Source organism: Rhincodon typus, chromosome 16 (assembly GCF_021869965.1).
Source record: "Rhincodon typus isolate 14 chromosome 16, sRhiTyp1.1, whole genome shotgun sequence".
In the NCBI taxonomy this organism is placed as follows: domain Eukaryota; kingdom Metazoa; phylum Chordata; class Chondrichthyes; order Orectolobiformes; family Rhincodontidae; genus Rhincodon; species Rhincodon typus.
This window is the reverse complement of record NC_063347.1, coordinates 56,357,051-56,376,287: the sequence shown is the minus strand read 5'-3', so window position 1 is coordinate 56,376,287 and position 19,237 is coordinate 56,357,051. Positions and strand designations below refer to the sequence as shown.

The 19,237-nt window shown below is 41.8% G+C and overlaps 1 protein-coding gene and 1 long non-coding RNA gene across 2 annotated transcripts in view; one reads left to right on the top strand and one right to left on the bottom strand.

Annotated features, from left to right (window-relative positions):
- The window catches only part of dnah1 (dynein, axonemal, heavy chain 1), a 395,000-nt gene that overhangs the window by 185,869 nt on the left and 189,894 nt on the right, over window positions 1–19,237 (top strand). Inside the window, exons 36-39 of the mRNA XM_048606524.1 lie at window positions 2,700–2,791; window positions 10,042–10,196; window positions 11,167–11,344; window positions 15,105–15,299. Coding sequence (XP_048462481.1) covers window positions 2,700–2,791; window positions 10,042–10,196; window positions 11,167–11,344; window positions 15,105–15,299 — 620 coding nt within the window. The remainder of the gene's footprint in view (window positions 1–2,699; window positions 2,792–10,041; window positions 10,197–11,166; window positions 11,345–15,104; window positions 15,300–19,237) is intronic.
- Window positions 2,485–3,954, bottom strand: LOC125485136. The gene is made up of 2 exons (XR_007263909.1): window positions 3,670–3,954; window positions 2,485–2,777 (listed from the first exon to the last, which is right to left on the bottom strand). It is a non-coding gene; the product is annotated as an uncharacterized LOC125485136 (long non-coding RNA).

Sequence of the window (19,237 nt, the reverse complement as noted above, 5' to 3'; positions counted from 1 at the left end):
TGGTGCTCCTCCAATTGAATATCAAACAGTTTCCATTTTGCAGCTGGCCTCAGGGACCCACATGCTGTCTAAAACAACATGTACATTCTGCCATCTGTGAGCTTATGTAATGGCAACTTCTACATCAGCATATCTAGAGTGTCCTAGCAATCTACTGATACCTCTCACCCTCAAGTACGATATCATGATAGAAGAATCATCAGCAACAACTCTTCTCATCCCATTTCCTGTTGGTAGATACAATAAAATGGGGACAGATTGTGGTGAATGGGTGTCACCATAATTTCCGATCCCTGTCTTGTCTGTCTTATGTCTGTTATTCCAAAAGTGGTAGTAATCTGGTTACTTTAATTGAGCAAAGGAATTTCAAACAAATGTGAATCAGAGATAGTAGGAACTGCAGATGCTGGAGAATCCAAGACAACAAAGTGCAGGGCTGCACTTTGTTGTCTCGCATTCTCCAGCATCTGCAGTTCCTACTGTCTCTGATTCAATTTTAACCCCACTGTGAAGCCTCTTCTAAGGAGCGTCTCTGCTCCTATGATGCTGCTTGGCCTGCTGTGTTCATCCAGCCCTGCACTTTGTTGTCTCAAACAAATGTGATCCTAGTTTTACGCACGATGATTTCACACCACTGTGATATAAAAATACCCTCACTCGTAGTAGCACTTGCGTGTTTTAAAAGGTTTTGTGAGAACCCCTACAAGGCCCGTAGGGAATCACTAATAAATCTCCTCATGGAGCTCATTGAGTATGAGTTCCCCTTGTAACAGGCAATAGCCTATTCAGCTGGAATTCATTGCCTGAGCCCTTTCTCTTGTGGTGCACTGGTAGCAGGTGCCAGGAGGCCATGGTGCCATGGTTCAAGTCCCACTTGTTCCAAGAGGTGTGCAATAGCGTCTCTTAACAGGTTGATTTTAAAAAATTTAAAAATAAGCAGAACCAGCAGTCCTGTTGTAGTGCAGTGGTAGCATTCCTGCCTCTAATCCAGGAGGCCCAGATTCAAATTCCACCTTCTCCAGAGGTGTGTAATAGCATCTCTGAACAGGTTGATTAGAAAATAATAAAAAAAAAAGACTCAGAAGGGTTCTGTGGCAAAGCAGTTACCCCTGCCCCTGAGCTAGGAGACCAGGGTTCAAGTCTCACTCACTCTCAAGGTGTGTAATAATATCTTCTCCAACCAGGTTGACTGAGAAAACATGTAGACCTAGTTGCCAGTAACAGGTTTTTCATGTAAACTTCTAATTGGCTGCACAGGCAATTGCTGGCGGTGGTTAATAATTTTAAGTAGTCACAGTGATTTGGTAGTGGGAAAGTAGTTCAGTTGTGTTTGATAATACTTCTGGATATAACAAAAAGCAGGCCTAGGGGCTCTTGAGGTGCAGTGTTAGTGTCCCCACCTCTAGACCATAAGGCCTATGTTCAAGATCTACTTATTCAAGAGGTGTGTAATAACATCTCTGAACATATTGATTAGAAAATATTCATAAAGCAGACTGGGTCTGCAGATCTGTCTGACCTGGGTTTGGACTAACCTTTGTACACCATGAGTAGTGGCTCTATTTTGGTTTTAACAATAGACAATGTTCCTTTCCAGTCTAGCTTCCTGAGTTATTATAAGTTTTGATACATACCTCTGCCATGAAAGTGATTGCATTTAGATATTTTCTAACCAACCTGTTCAGAGGTATTATTACACACCTCTGGAACAAGTAGGTCTTGAACCTAGGTCTCCTGGCCCAGAAGTAGATTCACAACCACTGCACTACAACAGACCTAGTGATAATGTTTATTTTGTCTAATCAACTTGTTCAGAGGTGTTATGACACACTTCTGGATCAGTTGAGACTGACCCCGAAGCTCCTGACTCAGAGATAAGGAGGCTACCACTGCACCACAAGGGCCCTAGTGATTTTGTGAATTCATGAAGCTAACATGAGAAACAACCGAACATTACTTTTCAAGATGCCCAGTTTCCAGATAGCGGTATGTTCCAGAAAGCTCTTTTGGATCCCCCAAGCTGTTTTGTAGACAACACTATCACAGCAAAAGGCTCACTCCCAGGCCTCAAGGCCTGACTATGCTACAATATTCTAAAAATGGACATAAAATTTGCATGAGGCTTCAGATCTAAACTGCGTCTCATTCTATTGAATTCAGATGAAGCCTGATGAATGAGTAGCATTCCGAAAGCTTGTGATTTCAAATAAACCTGTTGGACTATAACCTGAAGTCATGTGACTTCCAATTTTCCAACTATTGGCTTTAAGTGATTGGAAAATTGTGGTGCATTGGTAATGGAGGCCACCACCAGGAGGCCTGGCTTCAAGGCTCACATGTTTAAGAGCATCTGTGATCAGATTGATTAGAAAATATCTATACACTAACAGTGGGCATGAAACACAGCTGAGAACAAAGGTTAACCAAAAATATATATGTTATTATTTCAAGTCTTCTTTTGAATAAAGATAGATAAAGTGAAAAGTAATTTCAATATTTAATTTCTCATTGTAAACAAAAGCCAAGATATTATTTGTGATGTTGGCTGTTAGACTGCAAAAAGTAGGGAAAAAAATTTTACAAATGGCACTGCACTGATTACACTGATTACACATGTGCCACTATGTATATCTTTTGGGTTTAACAGACATGTAATTATCAACAATTCAGCCCTGATTTATGTTCCTCCTCTTCCACAGGTTTTGTGACCAAGTGCATTCAGTTATATGAAACCACAGTTGTCCGACATGGGCTGATGTTGGTTGGTCCTACAGGGTCTGGAAAGACAAAGGTAGGATACAACTTGTAGCAATGTTGCTGGTATAATAGGACCAAACCACAAATCATATATAATTAAGAGATGAGACTGATTCTGTTTTCAGGTTCTTCGTGGTGCTTCAGAGTTATACTTTAACTGGCTGTAACCAATTTAGTACTATGAGGAGGAAACCAGGGCCAATAAATCAACCACTTAAAGACACATTAACTGAAACAAAAGCTTCAAAGGAATCTTGTCAAATTAAATTGAAATGTCATTCCTGGGCTGATAATGTGCTACAGCTCCTGTGCTGTCCAGTGTCCCTTTTCTGACTTTTAGAAGTAAGGATGCCTATTCGGACTGAGAGCTGCTAAAGCCTCATAATAGACCAGAGACCTTTAGATCTTCAGTCTAATTCTCTTCCATGAGAACTACTTCAACTTTCATACTTTTTAGAAGTAAGTGAACTGAGCCAGAGAGAAAATTTCAAAAGTCAGGACTAAATCAGGGACCTTTAGATTTTCTGTTGAACGCTCTTGCATTTGAGCTATTTAAAGCTTAATGCAGGGTGAGAGCTGCTGAAACTCAGGATGCAACCAGGAACCATCAGATTTTCTGTCCAGTTGTCTCCTAACTGAGCTAGATCATTTTTTAATGGTGTTTCTTATACTGTTTTGAGCCACCAATAAAGATTAATAAACAAAGTCAGCTTTTTAAAAGGGACTCTAACAAAACTTCTTCCACAGAAACTTATCTAATTACACATTGGTCCTGGTACTGATGGTGCATTGCAGGCTTTGTAGCATTCACCAGTTGCAGAAGGCCATCATCATACCAACAGACACCATGTGCTCCCATTGCAGGGCAGAATGGGTACAGACATAACATGGAATAAGGCCAAACAGTTTTACCTGACAACACTCTCTCAGCTGGTTGCGTAGACCTCCTAATACCCACCTGGGCCAAGCCCAGAAGCAGGTCACAAGGAGGTTCTCAGATTTGTCTCCCACTTCCACAAGATCAAAAAAAATGCTAAACAGATATTCAGCTGCTTAACAGGGCACTGCTACATCATACAGAATGAGATCTGCTGAAACCTGGGACCTTTAGATTTTCAATCCAACATTTTTTTGAACAGAACAATTTCCACCTTCAAGCAGCACATCAGCTCCTGAAACCTAGGATTAAACCAGGGATTTTTTAAGGTAACACTGTCCTATCTGAACTATTTCAGCCTTTATAGTGCCTTCTTGAACTCTTATTGGCAGCCAATAAATACTAATAAACAAGTTAACTAGTATTTCATCACCTAATGGGGTATAGATAGATTGTACACAATAAGAACAGCTGAAACCTTGGCTTGAACTAGAACCATGTAGAACATCTGTCTAATGCTCTCTCAACTTTCTTGTAGTCTGGAAAAAACAATAAAAAGTAATAAACAGTCTTAGTCAATATTTAGCTATTTAATGGGACGTAGAATTGTCAAGCAGAGGTGCTGAAACCTGAGATTGAACCTTACATTGAACATTGAAACTTACATTCAAATTGAGCTATATCAGTTCTTCCTGAAAAGGTAATAATATCAGAGCCCTTGAATATTTGGATAGATAGTTGATAAGAAAGGCAGTGAAAGGTTATCAGTGATAAGCACTAATGTGGATTTGAGGTGACAATCGGATTAACATGATCCTATTAAATGGCAGAGCAAGCTCCAAATAGCCCGTTCCTTAGTCATACGTACTTCATAAGAACGGGAGATGCTGATGTCTGGGGTTGAACAGGGGCTTAACTCTTTAGTGTAGTGTTTTTTTTACTGAGCTATTTTAGTCTGCATAGTTCCTCTCGAAGGGGAAAGAGAGTATAAGTGTAAATTTCTTACAGAAGCATAGTTTTCTCACAGATCTGTAGTAAGGGACAAATATATAGGTAAGGGTTAAAAGTAAGGATTGAAAGAGCACTTGCTTGCTACTGCAGAGACAGGCATTTAGTTGGAAGATAGTTCCCAAGGGAACAGGTCGCGGGATGTTCCAGGCGGAAAACAAACTAGTCTGCAGATGTAAGTGGCATGGGGTCAGGGCTAGACACGATGAGTAACTGCATGTTTATGTTTGATAAAGGTTTCAATGGACAATAGCCCCCGGTGTGGTAGTGTAGGAGCCATATACCACTGATAGTAAATTGTGTGGTTGTTAGATTTACTGCTTATGCTAGATGTGGATGGTAATTAATATGGTTTTGGGGTTGTGTCAGGCTGTTTGTGTAATGGTATAAAATAAGTACTTTCTTACCATTGTGTTGGGAGAGAGTTCAAACTCCTAAGTGAGTCATGGACCCCCCCACCCCGCATCTACACCGGCATTTTGCTTGAATAAATTTCTTAAGTGCTGCTTTACTTTGTTGTCTCCGAGTCTCCAACTGCCTTTACAGAGGTCACTCTTACACACTTTATCTTCTTTTCCGTAACAAATAAATACTAATAAGCAAATTAGTCAGGATGCTGCCATTTTTGGAACATGAATCAGCTCATATAGAATGACACCTGCTGAAACCTTGTAATGAACCAGAGCATTAGGTCATCATTCTAACACTTTCCAAACTATGCTACTCAGTCTTTGTGCAAAACAAGAGCGTAACATACCTTTAGATCTTCACTTTAATGTTTTCACAATTGAGGTATTTCAGCTTTTGTAAGTTCTCTCTATACCATTTTCAATTACCAAAAAAAGACAAATAAACACACCAACTAGTATTCTGATGCTTAGCAGAACATAATCAGTTCATGCAGATTGAAGACTGTTGTAAAAACCGAAAGAACTGCAGATGCTGTAAATCAGGAACAAAAACAAAGTTGCTGGGAAAGCTCAACAGGTCTGGCAGCATCTGTGAAGGATAAAACAGAGTTAACTTTTCGGGTCTGGTGACCCTTCCTTAGAACTGTTCTGAGGAAGGGTCACCGGACCTGAAACTTTAACTCTGTTTTTTCCTTCACAGATGCTGCCAGACCCTGCTGAGCTTTCCCAGCAACTCTGTTTTTGTTCCTGAAGACTGTTGGAATCTGGGATTGAATCAGGGACCTTTAGACAAAAGTACTGCAGTGCTGGAGAAACATAGTTTATTATTATTATTAACGTTATTGAGTCCAGTAATTTCTCTCTGTAACTGAAAAGAGATAGAAAAATCATGGATTTTATCCTGTTGGAACGTTGGGTGGGAAAAAGGCATTTGGAGCAGAAAGGCAGATCAGGGAATGGTTAAGGGAAAGTGGAGATCAAAGGTGTCAGAAGACAAAGGGAGTAGTAAACTTTAGACCAACACTTTCCCAACTGAACTATTTCTGTCTTCAGGATCTTTAGGTCCTCAAACTAACGCTCCCCTTAAATTATTTCAAAGTTCACGCAGAAAAGCTGGAGAAATCTTGGCTTGAGTTAGGGACATCTAGACAAACGCTCCCAATGAACTGTTTCACTGGTTATCTAGAATGACAGCAGCTGAACATGGGATTGAACCAGGGACCAGTTAGTACTTCAGTCTAATGCTCTCCCAACTGAACTTTTTCAGCCTGCATAACATTTCTTTATAATTCTTCTGAGCAATTATTGAAGAGTAATAAACAAATCAATCATACTCAAAAAGAGCTACTGAAACCTGGGGTTAAACATGGGTCCTTCAGATGTTCACTCAATGTTCACCCAACTGAACGATTGCACTTCTCATAATTTTTAGAATAAGTAAACTCAAGCAGAGGAATTAACAAACTAACCAGTATTCAGCCACTTAATTGTCCATTGGTAGGTTACAAAGCACTGCTGAAACCTAGGATTGAATCAGAGCTCTTTAGTCTAAAATTATTCCACTGAGCTATTTCAGCCTTCACACATTTTCATTCATACCCTTTTCAGCTAATAAATGAATTAACTAGTATTCTGCCACTTAACAGTGCAGGATCAGATCATACAAAGTGAAAATAGATAAAACCTTGTTCTGAACTAGAGATCTTTAGATCTTCAGGCTAACACTTTCCCAACTGAGCTATTTCGGACTTTATACCACATAAAAGACGCTAAACCCTGATGTTAAAACAGAGATCTTTAATCAACATATTTCCCAACTAAGCTATTTCAGCCTTCAAAGTTTTGCTTTATACTCTTGTCTAACAAATGAGGACTATAACAAACTAACCAGCATTCTGCTGTTTAACAGAATAATCAGCTTATGTAGAATAAGCACTCCTGAACCTGAAACTCCTGAGTGAACTAGGGACCGTTAGATTTTAAGTTTAACAATTTCCTAATTGAAATATTTGAGCATTCATTCAGAATGTGAGCTGTTGAAACCTAAGATGAACCAATGGCAGTAAACTCTTCAATCTATTTTAGTCTACACAGAGCTTCTGTATAGTCTTTGGAGAAGCCAACAAAAAACAATAAATGTTAATCCATTATTCAGCCACTTAATGGAACATCATTAGTTCACTTAGAAGATGTTGAAACTTAGGATTCAACCAAGAATCTTTCAATTTTCTATTCAACATTCCTCTAAGTGTAAACTCTTTGGGTGTTAATGCAGCACAAGAACTACTACAATCCGGGATTGAACAAGGAGCTGTCAGTTTAACACACTACCCACTAAGCTTTTTCAACCTTACAATGAAGCTAGAGCTGCAGAAACCTAGCATTGAAGCTGGATCCTTTTGATCTTTGACACTGTCTTAGCTGAGCTATGTTAGCCTTCATGTGAAATGAGAACTGCTGGAACCCTGGAATAAACCATGGACTATTTAGATCTTCAATGTAATGCTCTTCAATCTGAGCAGCATAAAGTGGGTTAGCATGACAGATTTCCTGTCCTAAAGGGAATTAGAAAGCCTGATGGGCTTTTTCTTTAATTTGCATATTTCATGGTCACCATTACTAAACTGGTTTTCTATTCTTTATTGATTTAATCAATGAATTTAAAATCCCCAGCTGTCTTGTTCCATTTGAACTCATGTCTGTGGAGCACTGATCCAGCCTGCTGGACTATTAGTTTGGTAATATAACCACAATGCTACCATCCCTTGCCCTTCCCTTCTGAGGAAACAGGCTAGGCTAGATGTTTTTTTTTGTTCTGAAAGATTGATCTTCACCTGACTCTCTTATAATGTTTTCATGTCTAACTACTAGGTGCCCTTTGACAATGACCAGAAATCTTTCATCACCACCAAGAGCTTATTGCACGCTATTAATATCAATTCATGCTTATTCACTAACTTCCTGATAGTGGAAGAGAGAACCTTAAATTCCTGAAACCCTATGCATAGTCATATTGCAGCTCTGCATATGCATTTAGACTTTCTGTCTGCAAGAACTCTCTTGGCATTTACCTTGAACCTGCTATTCATTCATGGTGCTGTGTAGGTTCCTGATACTCTCTTGCCTGCTGATAAAGATCTTGCAGAAGCACTGAAATATATTCTCCACCAATTTACACATGGATGTCTAAAGGTACTTTGTGAAGGGTTCCACAAAGAGTTAGAATAGGGCATTTGCAGGATGTCAATGTGTAAAGTGGAGTGTCACAGAAATCATTTCTGGGGCCACAATTATTTACAATATTAATGACTTGGATGACAGAAGTGAATGTACTGTCGCCTAGTTTACGGGTGCTGCAGAACTATGTGGGAATACAAGGATAACACAAATAATCTACAGAGGGATATAAACAGGTTAAGTAAGTGAGCACAGACTTAGAAGATGAAATGTAATGGGGCAAAATGTGAGGTTATGCACTTTGTCTGGAAGAATGCAGGAGCTGAATACAATTTAAATGAAGAAACAGCAGAAAGCTCTAGTACAGAATATTTTGGGAGTCCTTGTGCATAAATCCCGAAAAGCTAGCATACAAATTCAACAAATAATAGTGAAGGCAAATTAAATATTGGCCTTTATTTCAAAGGAAATGGAATATAAAAATAGGGAAGTCCTACTAAAACTATACAAGGTAGTAGTTAGATCACAGCTGGAATACTGTGTTTCATCAAAGGAAAGATGTACTGATATTGTTGGCAGTCCGGAGAAGGTTGACTAAGTTGATATCAGGTATAGAAGGATTGTCTTAAGAGGAGAGAGGTTGATTCTGTTGGCCTGAACTCATTGGAGTTTAGAAGAATGAGGGGTAACCGATTGAATCATGCAAGTTTCTTAGGGGACTTGACAGGATAGATGTAGAGAGATTGTTTCACCTTGCAGGAAAGTTTCAGATCAGAAAACATGATCTGTTTGCACTGTAAGTGTTTGCCCTATTAGGACAGAGATGAGAAGGAATATCTCCTCTCAGAGGTTGTGAATCTGTGGAATTCTTTATCACAAGAGGTTGTCAATTCTGTATCATTAAGTATATTCAAGCCTGAGATAGATTTAAAAATCAGTCTGGCAGGAAATCAAGTGTTATTGGGAAAAGGCAGAGAAGTGGAGATTATATAAAGGTTATCAGATCAGCCATGATCTCATTGAATGGCAGAACAGATGGGCAGAATGGCATACTTATGATCCTACATGTTATGGTCTAATTAATTAAGCTTGGTATACAGTCAGAAATCCATGAGCCCTCAAGCAATTCTTTGCCTACTCTTTATCTCTCTGTTCATCTCATTTATACTTATCTGTTGCCTCCTCCATTTGTTTCCCTTCATTGATGTTTATTCTCTTAATAGATCTTGTCTCTTCTCCTAGCTTATCTGATTTCTTTGAATCAGATGCTTCCATACTGGTGCTTGGCTGATGCATATCTGGTGGGAATGCTTCCTGCTTCATCCTGGTACCAGCTGAATCATTTTGTCATCTGCTGATACAAACATAAGGGAAAAAATTTCAATATAATATGCAGAACGAATAACTGGATACACATGAGTAATGCCAAAATGGTACCATTGTTGGTAATTTGATGTGTTTGCCTATTATTTCAGTATATAAAAACGAATTAAAAATGAACACTTACCAGGTTGAATTGACACCAAGTGTAGAGCTTGTTGATTATCTGACAGCTAAATGTATTTCTAAATAATTGAACGTAATAGTTATGCATAATATACAGGGACAAACCAACCACTGATGCAAGTGGCATACAAATAAAAATGAGAATACCTGATTTTTGTAGAGCATGATGCTATAATTTAAAACTGCTGTCAAGCAATCAGTTCCTTCATAGTTAACATAATTTGGCATTTATTTTACAGTAGAATGAAAAAGTCTTCCTTTAGAATATTCAAATTGCACTTGTACTTTTGTTACCTTTTTACCTAGTGTTATGAAGTTCTAGCAGCAGCAATGTCAGCCTTAAGAGGGCAGATGTCAAACAGTGGTGAAAATTACGAAAAAGTCTCCGTGTTTGTCCTCAACCCTAAATCCATCACCATGGGTCAACTATATGGAGAGTTCGATCTTTTAACTCATGAATGGTAAGTATGGTTGGTTCATATTAAGCCAATACCACAGTGATAATGTAGCAATGTCTCTATATAATGCAGTAACACTGCAAAATTACAATAGTACTGCAGAATATAATCTTACTAATAATGCAAATCATAGAAATGGGTCAAGAATTAGTGTAAAGTGTAAATTCCATTAAGCTACTTGAATTCAGGAAATTAAAGCAGTGTGCTGTATTAAAAAAGGAAGTCTTGTGTTTTCATAGGACTTTCATGCCATCAGGTAGATATTGGCCAAGAAATCTAGGACAAGGAAGTACAGTTTCAGGGTAAGGGACCAATCATTTAGGATTGAGTTGAAGAGGAATTTCTTCATTCTGTACCCCATAAGGTTGTGGATGCTTTGTCATTAAAAATATTTAGACTGCGGTATACAGTTCTCTCAGTAACTTAAGGGATATGAGTGGCAAAGTGGAGTTGAAGCCCAAGATCAGCTATTGTCATACTAATTGGCTGAACAGACTTGCTGGGCCATGTAGTTTTCTCCTGTTTCTATTTTTTACATGTTTATGATTCTCCAAAGCACTTTATATCTAATTAAGCACTTTTTGGAGGTGTAGTCATTTTGTAATCAAAGCAACATGTAACCAATTTGCATACTGTAAATATTCCACGAACAACAATTTACGAATGGCCGGATAATCCATTTAAGTGAAGGTAGTTAAGGGTAATATTGGCCAAGAAACCAGAAAGAAATCCTTTTGTTTTTTCCCAGTGTGCTATGGAATCCTGTACATGAACCCTGAGTAGGTGGGGCTTCAGTTTAATGACTTAAATGAAAGACAGACCTTCAATAGTGCAGCAGTCTCAGTTTACGGAGACAAGTTTTTAAATGTGAAAATAAATGTATGTCAAGAACTAAGCATTACTTAACATGATTTATGCCGTGCTTTAGCAAGGGGCCAATTTCTCCACAAACTGCTTTTTGTCTCTTTAACAGGACAGATGGCATTCTATCATCTTTAATAAGGAGTGGAGCTACATCCACTGACCGTGTAAAAAAATGGTACATGTTTGATGGGCCTGTTGATGCAGTGTGGATTGAAAACATGAACACTGTCCTGGATGATAACAAGAAATTATGCCTCAGCTCTGGAGAAATCATCAAACTCACTGAGGTAGGTAGAAAGAAGTAATGAAACCAAGAAAAAATTGTGGGCTAACCCCATAATTTGGAAATTGGCCATGGACTCACTTACACGTACAGCTAGGCTTCAACATTATCTAGGAGATGCATTGGGGCAGGCTAGTCTGATATTGTGTGGAAAATACAGAAGGAATTTCAGTGCGCCTGCTTATGACATTTTAATTATTATTTTTGTGCTGAGGACCCATACAAGGTAAAGGACCAATTATTTAGGACTGAATTTCTTCACTCAAAGAATTGTGACATTCTGTACTCCATAAAGTTGTGGATGCCTTGTCACAGCACAATCTAAACTTCAGTTTTTAAAGGGCAATTCAAAAGTGGAATATAGGAAACATTGAAGTTAAATAGCAGAAGATGGAGAAATTTCATAATGAATTTAGGTTCCTCTTGACTCCATAGATTGCTATATTCAGTGGAGTGAGATTCTGTTCTCCAGCAAAGGGAGGATGAGACCTGCAGTTGCCATAAACATGGCTTCTAAAATAACTCCACAGAGAGGCCGGTATCCCGTCATCAAGTCACCCTTTATTTACACATGGAGTGTTCTTGAATCTAGTACTGCCATTTCAGAGTCATCTCTCAGAGTGCCAGAATCTCTGACATGCCTCTTTTTGTTTGTCAGTCAAAGCTCCCTAATTGGACCAGATTAACATATTCTATGAGTTGCAGCTGGCTGACCTCCTTGCAGTCACTACAGCTTGGCTAGAGGTGGGTGAGGAAATCAGCAGTAGCATTTCATGTATTCATGTGGGAATCGCTCTAACAAGAAACTTTTTCTCTTCCTTTCAGGTGTTATTGAATACAGAGTCCACACAATCAAGGGAATTAATGGCCCTCTGGATCTTTCTTCCCCTCTCCTTCCATCCAACCCCAACCCTCCATCTAATTCCACTTCTTGCCGTATATTCACAATACCATCTGACTTTCCCCTCTCTGTAACTGAATAATCTGTGCTCATCAAATGATGTAGCTTTATCCCTCTGTCTTTACCTCAATGCATTTCAGGCACAACATGACACTAAACTCTTCTTCCATTACCTTTGCCTTCCTGCCTCCATGACCTCCAAAACCCAGAGGGTGTTAGGCAATAGCATCTCAGCAGCTAGACAGGAATCTGAACAATCTGTCTTTACCTCTACTGAAATCACATAGGAGGAGTAAGAAAATAGAAGAGCAAGATTTTGCAGTTGCATTATCGTATGAACATGAGTGTATGAGAAAATGTTATGTTGTAAAATTTCTTTTTTAATAGAATCATGTAAATTTTATTATTTTGCACCATTTCTCCATCTTCCACATTGATGATTGCTAAGTAGCAAGTTGACATTTAATTTGGTAATGGAAACCAGCATTAAATGAAATTGATTTAATCGCTCATCGTTGGTACTTGTTGTAGTAAGATTGGGTCTGTCTCTTCTAAGTAACAGCAACAGGCTTTATTGAACATAACTATACACGTAGGATACTAAGAGAAGACATTTTACTTGAAGCCCTACACATTCAGACTCCAGTTCCATGTAATTGGATGTCACTATGATACAGTTTCTTTTTCACATGCTTGTATCTATTCTTAGAAAAATGGCATAATTCCCTCTTCTCTACAACTGTGCTTTCAGTTACTTGGCCTGGGGGCTTGGAATTCCCTCCTAACTCTCTTCTTTCAACTTCTCTATCCTTTAAAGATGCTTTTTAAGCCAATCTCTTTGATCAAACTTCTGGCATTGATTTCATTTGTTCTTCAGATGCAAGCTATTGCTCATTCCTAGCTGTTCTTAAGAAAGTGACATGAGCCACCTCCTTGATCTGCTGCAATCATTGTGATGTATGTACATCTAGAGTGCTGTGAACTAGGGAATTCCATGACATGGCCCACCATAGTAAAAGAAAATGATATGTTTTCCATTCAGGATCATGTGGAACTTTGAGAGGAGCTTGCAGGTGGTAGTCTTTTCAAGCACCTCCTTTCCTTATTCTTCATGATTATAGAGCTGTTAATTGTATACCATAGAATCCATACAGTGTGGAAGCAAACCATTCAGCCCCTTGGGTCCACAAAGATCCTCTGAAGACCTTCCCACCCAGAGCTACCCCTCTACCCTATCCCTGTAATCCTGCATTTCCCATGGCTAATCCACCTAGTTTACATATTTATGGACACAATGGGCAATTTAGCATGGCCAATCCACCTAACTTGCACATCTTTAGACTGTAGGAGGAAACCAGAGCACTCAGAGGAAACCCACGCAGACATGGGAAGAATGTACAAACTCCACACAGTCACCCGAGATTGGAATTGAACCAGGGTCCCTGGCGCTGTCAGGTCCACTGAACTATTGGGCCACCCTCTACCCTTGTCCCCCATCAGCTGGGTACTTAATTATATTCAGGTAGTGTGCATTGACTGGGGACTCATCTGTGTTTTTAAAGGAGCAGTTTAAAGCTGTGGTTGTGAGGTTGGTGATGTACAATATGTGTCCCTGCAAATAAAAGCTGATCAAAAAATATGATTTATCTTTCACCACCTGGTTATTAAATTTTAATATGGTGGCAGATGATGGTTGCCTGAAAGTGAAATTAGAAGCTGTGATATCTTTCTAAATGTTAAACTAAAACCCAAGCAGCCATTTGTGCAAAACGGAAGTTTAATTTGTCAGGGTCTCATTACCCTCTGATGTTCTCTGAGTCTGAATCACATGGCTAGTGGAGGAGATTGATGTGTAGGTTACTACTCTACTAAAAAGAACACAATAATTGTATTGGTATTATAAAAACAGAAAATGCTGGATCAACAGATCTGGCAGCATCTGTGAAGAGAGAAATAGAGGTAATGTTTTACTTCCAAAGACTATTCTTTGGAACTCAGGTTTGGAACTATGTTATCATTTCTGCAGTAAGTTCAGAAGTAAAATATTTCCTGAGATGCAGTAAGTTGGAAATTGCTGAAATTTTGGAGCTCATAATAGAATTCATGGATGAAATCTAAAAGAAAGATGACCTGTTAAATGCATATGAAAACCTGAAGTAATGATCATCATGCCTTGCCAGTAGCTGTTAAAGTCAAAGTAGCTTTTAACTTCTTCATTTCTGGATCCTTCCAAGGATCAGTAGTGGACTTTGGCAGTATCTCACAGTGATAGCAAATCTTACATGTGCAGGTCACTGACACTCTATTTACAAATGCTCGGTGGTACACACAATTTCACATAGATAAGCCACAAAGGGCAGTCAATTTCACCTCCAACATTGAATTCCAAAAGGTGCAAGACATCATTGACTTCAAACAGAAAATCCTGTCATTGCTGTTAAATACATCTTCAATTTCTTTTATTTCTCTCATCACATTCCTTTCTTCTTTTAATATTACAACAGCTTCCATTTAAGTTGCTCCTGCCTCCACCTAATCACTTTAAAGTTCATTCTTTTTCTATTATTGTGTATTTTTTCCCTCTCTGCATCCTCTTTCCCTGGCTATTCCCTCTCAAGCTATCTGGCTGTAACATCATCTGATCCTAGTGAATAGTCATTGAACTAAAACTTTAATTTTTCCCGCCTATCTCACGGAGGTGGCTAACCTGCTGAATAATTCCATTTTTGTTGAAATGTTTGAATGCAATACCACCAGTTCACAAAATAAAATTTTGAATAAATGCAAGACATATATTTTGTGTCTTGGAACCCAACATGAGAGTAAGAAAGCACTAAGTAATCTTTGTATTTTTATTTTTGAGGTGATGACAATGATGTTTGAAGTGCAGGATTTGGCAGTGGCCTCTCCTGCCACCGTGTCTCGCTGTGGGATGGTCTACTTGGAGCCTAGTATTTTGGGATTGAAGCCATTTACTGAATGCTGGCTGAGACAAGTTCCCCCAACCATAGAACCATTTAAGGGTCAACTGGAATCTCTCTTTCACCGTTTTCTGGAGGTCAGCAAATAATTTGACATTGAAGAACCTCGGAAGTTGTGTTATTGTACTTGAATATTTACAAGGTTGGTTGTGATTAACCGTGTAGACCCGGAGCACAGTAATGGCGAATGGAGTTGCACAACCTCTGTATCGAAAGGTCAAAGCTAGAGAGTGACCAGGTGGTCTATCTGTCTTCATTCTGTGAAAAATAATGCATTCACTTTAGAATTCATAACATTTGAAGCAACACTATTACCAAAAGCATTTCCATTGTTTAAGCATGAATGTGGAAGGTGGAGGCAAAAGTGTAGGGTTCTTAGTTGAATCAGTATGGTTTCTTATATTGTAATGCAATTAGAAAGAAGACTGAAAAGAAGGAAGAATTGTTTGACACTGTATGACTAGTGAATAGTGACCTTAAAGTAAATCTTGGCAAGATCAGGAATATATGAGCTCCCATAGACTTTAATGGCAGGACTTCAAAATAAATCTTTCTTCCTTTTCCCCCATGGTAACCAACCAGATTGAGGCATGGCAACATTAAATTAAAATCAGGTTCTTAATTGTCTTGAGGGATGCTGATTTAAATATGTTAATGAAGGTGCCTGTTTCTCAAAGATGGGACATTTGCACAACACAAATATGGCACTGTCAATAGGGCAATAAGCATGCATATGATTGGTTGAGGATACCTTCCCTGTTCTTACATGTTTCACCCCCACCCCAGACACCTCACAACCCCTATTGCCTATATACAGCCCTCGTGTCTGTCACAGAAAAGTTAGTATCAAGCTCTTGTTAGTTAACAAATAGTTAATATGCAGATCACTAGCCAGAGTCTGTAGTTCATAGGCGTAGTGATAAAATTGTACAGCACAGAAAGAGGCCGTTCAGCCTATTGTGTATGTCAGCACTTTGAAACAATTATCCAATTAGTTTCATTTATCCAGCTCAAGATCTACAGCCCTACAATGTTTCTTTTTCAGCTATGTAATACCCCTTTTGTAAGGTAATTCAGGTCATAAGACAACAAGGTGCAGGGCTGGATGAACACAGCAGGCCAAGCAGCATCATAGGAGCAGAAAGGCTGACGTTTCGGGCCTAGACCCTTCATCAGAAAAGGGGGAGGGGAAGGAGGTTCTGAAATAAATAGGGAGAGAGTGGGAGGCGGATAGAAGATGGATAGAGGAGAAGATAGGTGGAGAGGAAACAAACAGGTCAAAGAGGCGGGGATGGGGCCAGTAAAGGTGAGTGTAGGTGGGGAGTTAGGGAGGGGATAGGTCAGTCCAGGGAGGACGGACAGGTCAAGGGGGCGGGATGAGGTTAGTAGGTAGGAGATGGGGGTGCGGCTTGAGGTGGGAGGAGGGGATAGGTGGGAGGAAGAACAGGTTAGGGAGGCGGGGACGAGCTGGACTGGTTTTGGGATGCGGTAGGGGGAGGGGAGATTTTGAAGCTTGTGAAATCCACATTGATACCATTGGGCTGCAGGGTTCCCAAGCGGAATATGAGTTGCTGTTCCTGCAACCTTCGGGTGGCATCGTTGTGGCACTGCAGGAGGCCCAGGATGGACATGTCGTCTGAGGAATGGGAGGGGGAGTTGAAATGGTTCGCGACTGGGAGGTGCAGTTGTTTATTGCGAACCGAGCGTAGGTGTTCTGCAAAGCGGTCCCCGAGCCTCCGCTTGGTTTCCCCGATGTAGAGGAGGCCACACTGGGTACAGCGGATGCAGTATACCACATTGGCAGATGTGCAGGTGAACATCTGCTTGATGTGGAAAGTCTTCTTGGGGCCTGGGATGGGGGTGAGGGAGGAGGTATGGGGGCAGGTGTAGCACTTCCTGCGGTTGCAGGGAAAAGTGCCGGGTGTGGTGGGGCTGCACGGGAGTGTGGAGAGGATCCACAACCTGAACCCTCAATTCTACTCAGCTTTATTGGACACTAAAAACCATAAGTACAGTAAACTTACTGGTGCCTACCACCCAAAATGGGCTTCCTCCACCCCCCAAATCCCCAGCCGTACCCAGGACCTTCCCCACAATGTGCCCGCCACCATTGGCCATGAGGCCACTGTCGGAGAACCCACAGATGACATCACATCCGCCACCGCCGGGTTCCCCACTTCCGGGACAGCGAACGCCATCGCTGCCGATGCCACCGCCTCCATTTCCGAGACCAACACCACCGACACTGAAGTTGCGCCTACTGTCACCGCTACTGCCGCCGCCTACCCCGCTCCCCCCACCGCCGACGCCGCTCCGCCCATCACCGACGCGGACGCAACTCCACCCACCGCCGACGCCGCTCTGCCCACCGCCGACGCTGACGCAACTCCGCCTACAGCCGACGCCGGCGCAACTCCGCCCACAGCCGACGCTGATGTCGCTCTGCCCACAGCCTCCACAGCTATCTCCAGAGGGGACAATAGCACCCAGCCCTGCCGAGTCTTCACCATCCCCCCAGACCTATCCCTTACTGAGGACGAACGGTCAGTCCTCAGTAAAGGGCTCACCTTTGTCCCCCTCCACCCACAGATCAACGAATACTGCTCACGCTTGGACATAGAGCAGTTTTTCCACCGCCTCCGCCTCCACGCTTACTTCTTCAACCGTGAGCCTAACCCTCCCTCTACTGACCCCTTCTCCCGCTTCCAACACACCCCCTCCTCCTGGACACCGCCCCAAGGCCTCCTACCCTCCCTCGACCTCTTCATCTCCAACTGCCATCGAGACATCAATCGCCTCAACCTCTCCACCCCTCTCACCCACTCCAACCTCTCCCCCGCAGAACGTGCAGCCCTCCGCTCCCTCCGCTCCAATCCCAACCTCGCCATAACACCCGCAGACAAGGGAGGCGCAGTTGTAGTATGGCGCACTGACCTCTACATCGCCGATGCCAGACGCCAACTCTCCGACACCTCCTCCTACCGCCCCCTTGAACATGACCCCACCCCTGAGCACCAAACCATCATCTCCCAAACCATCCACAATCTCATCACCTCAGGTGACCTCCCACCCACGGCCTCCAACCTCATCGTTCCCCAACCCCGCACTGCCCGCTTCTATCTCCTTCCCAAACTCCACAAACCTGAATGCCCTGGTCGACCCATTGTCTCCGCCTGCTCCTGCCCCACCGAACTGATCTCCAACTATCTGGACTCCATTTTCTCCCCCTTGGTCCAGGAACCCCCTACCTATGTCCGTGACACCACCCACGCCCTCCACCTCCTCCAGAACTTCCAATTCCCCGGTCCCCAACACCTCATCTTTACCATGAACGTCCAGTCCCTCTACACCTGCATTCCCCATACAGATGGCCTAAAGGCCCCCCGCTTCTTCCTGTCTCGCAGGCCCGACCAGTCCCCCTCCACTGACACCCTCACCCGCTTAGCCGAACTCGTCCTCACCCTCAACAACTTCTCTTTCAATTCCTCCCACTTCCTACAGACAAAGGGGGTGGCCATGGGTACCTGCATGGGCCCAAGCTACGCCTGCCTCTTTGTAGGTTACGTGGAACAATCCCTCTTCTGTACCTACACTGGCCCTAAACCCCACCTCTTCCTCCGTTACATTGATGACTGTATGTCTCCATCTCGGGCAACCACCTAGAAACCGATATTCATTTCAAGCCCACCGACTCCCACAGCTACCTAGAATACTCCTCCTCCCACCCACCTTCCTGCAAAAATGCCATCCTCTATTCCCAATTCCTTCGCCTCCGCCGCATCTGCTTCCAGGATGAGGCATTCCACTCCCGTACATCTCAGTTGTCCTCGTTTTTCAAGGACCGTAACTTCCCCCCCTCAGTGGTCGAGAACGCCCTCAACCGTGTCTCCCACATCTCCCACAACTCATCCCTCACACCCCGTCCATGCAATGAGAACCAAAAAAGAATCCCCCTCGTCCTCACGTACCACCTCACCAACCTCTGGATCCAACGCATCATCCTCCAACCCTTCCG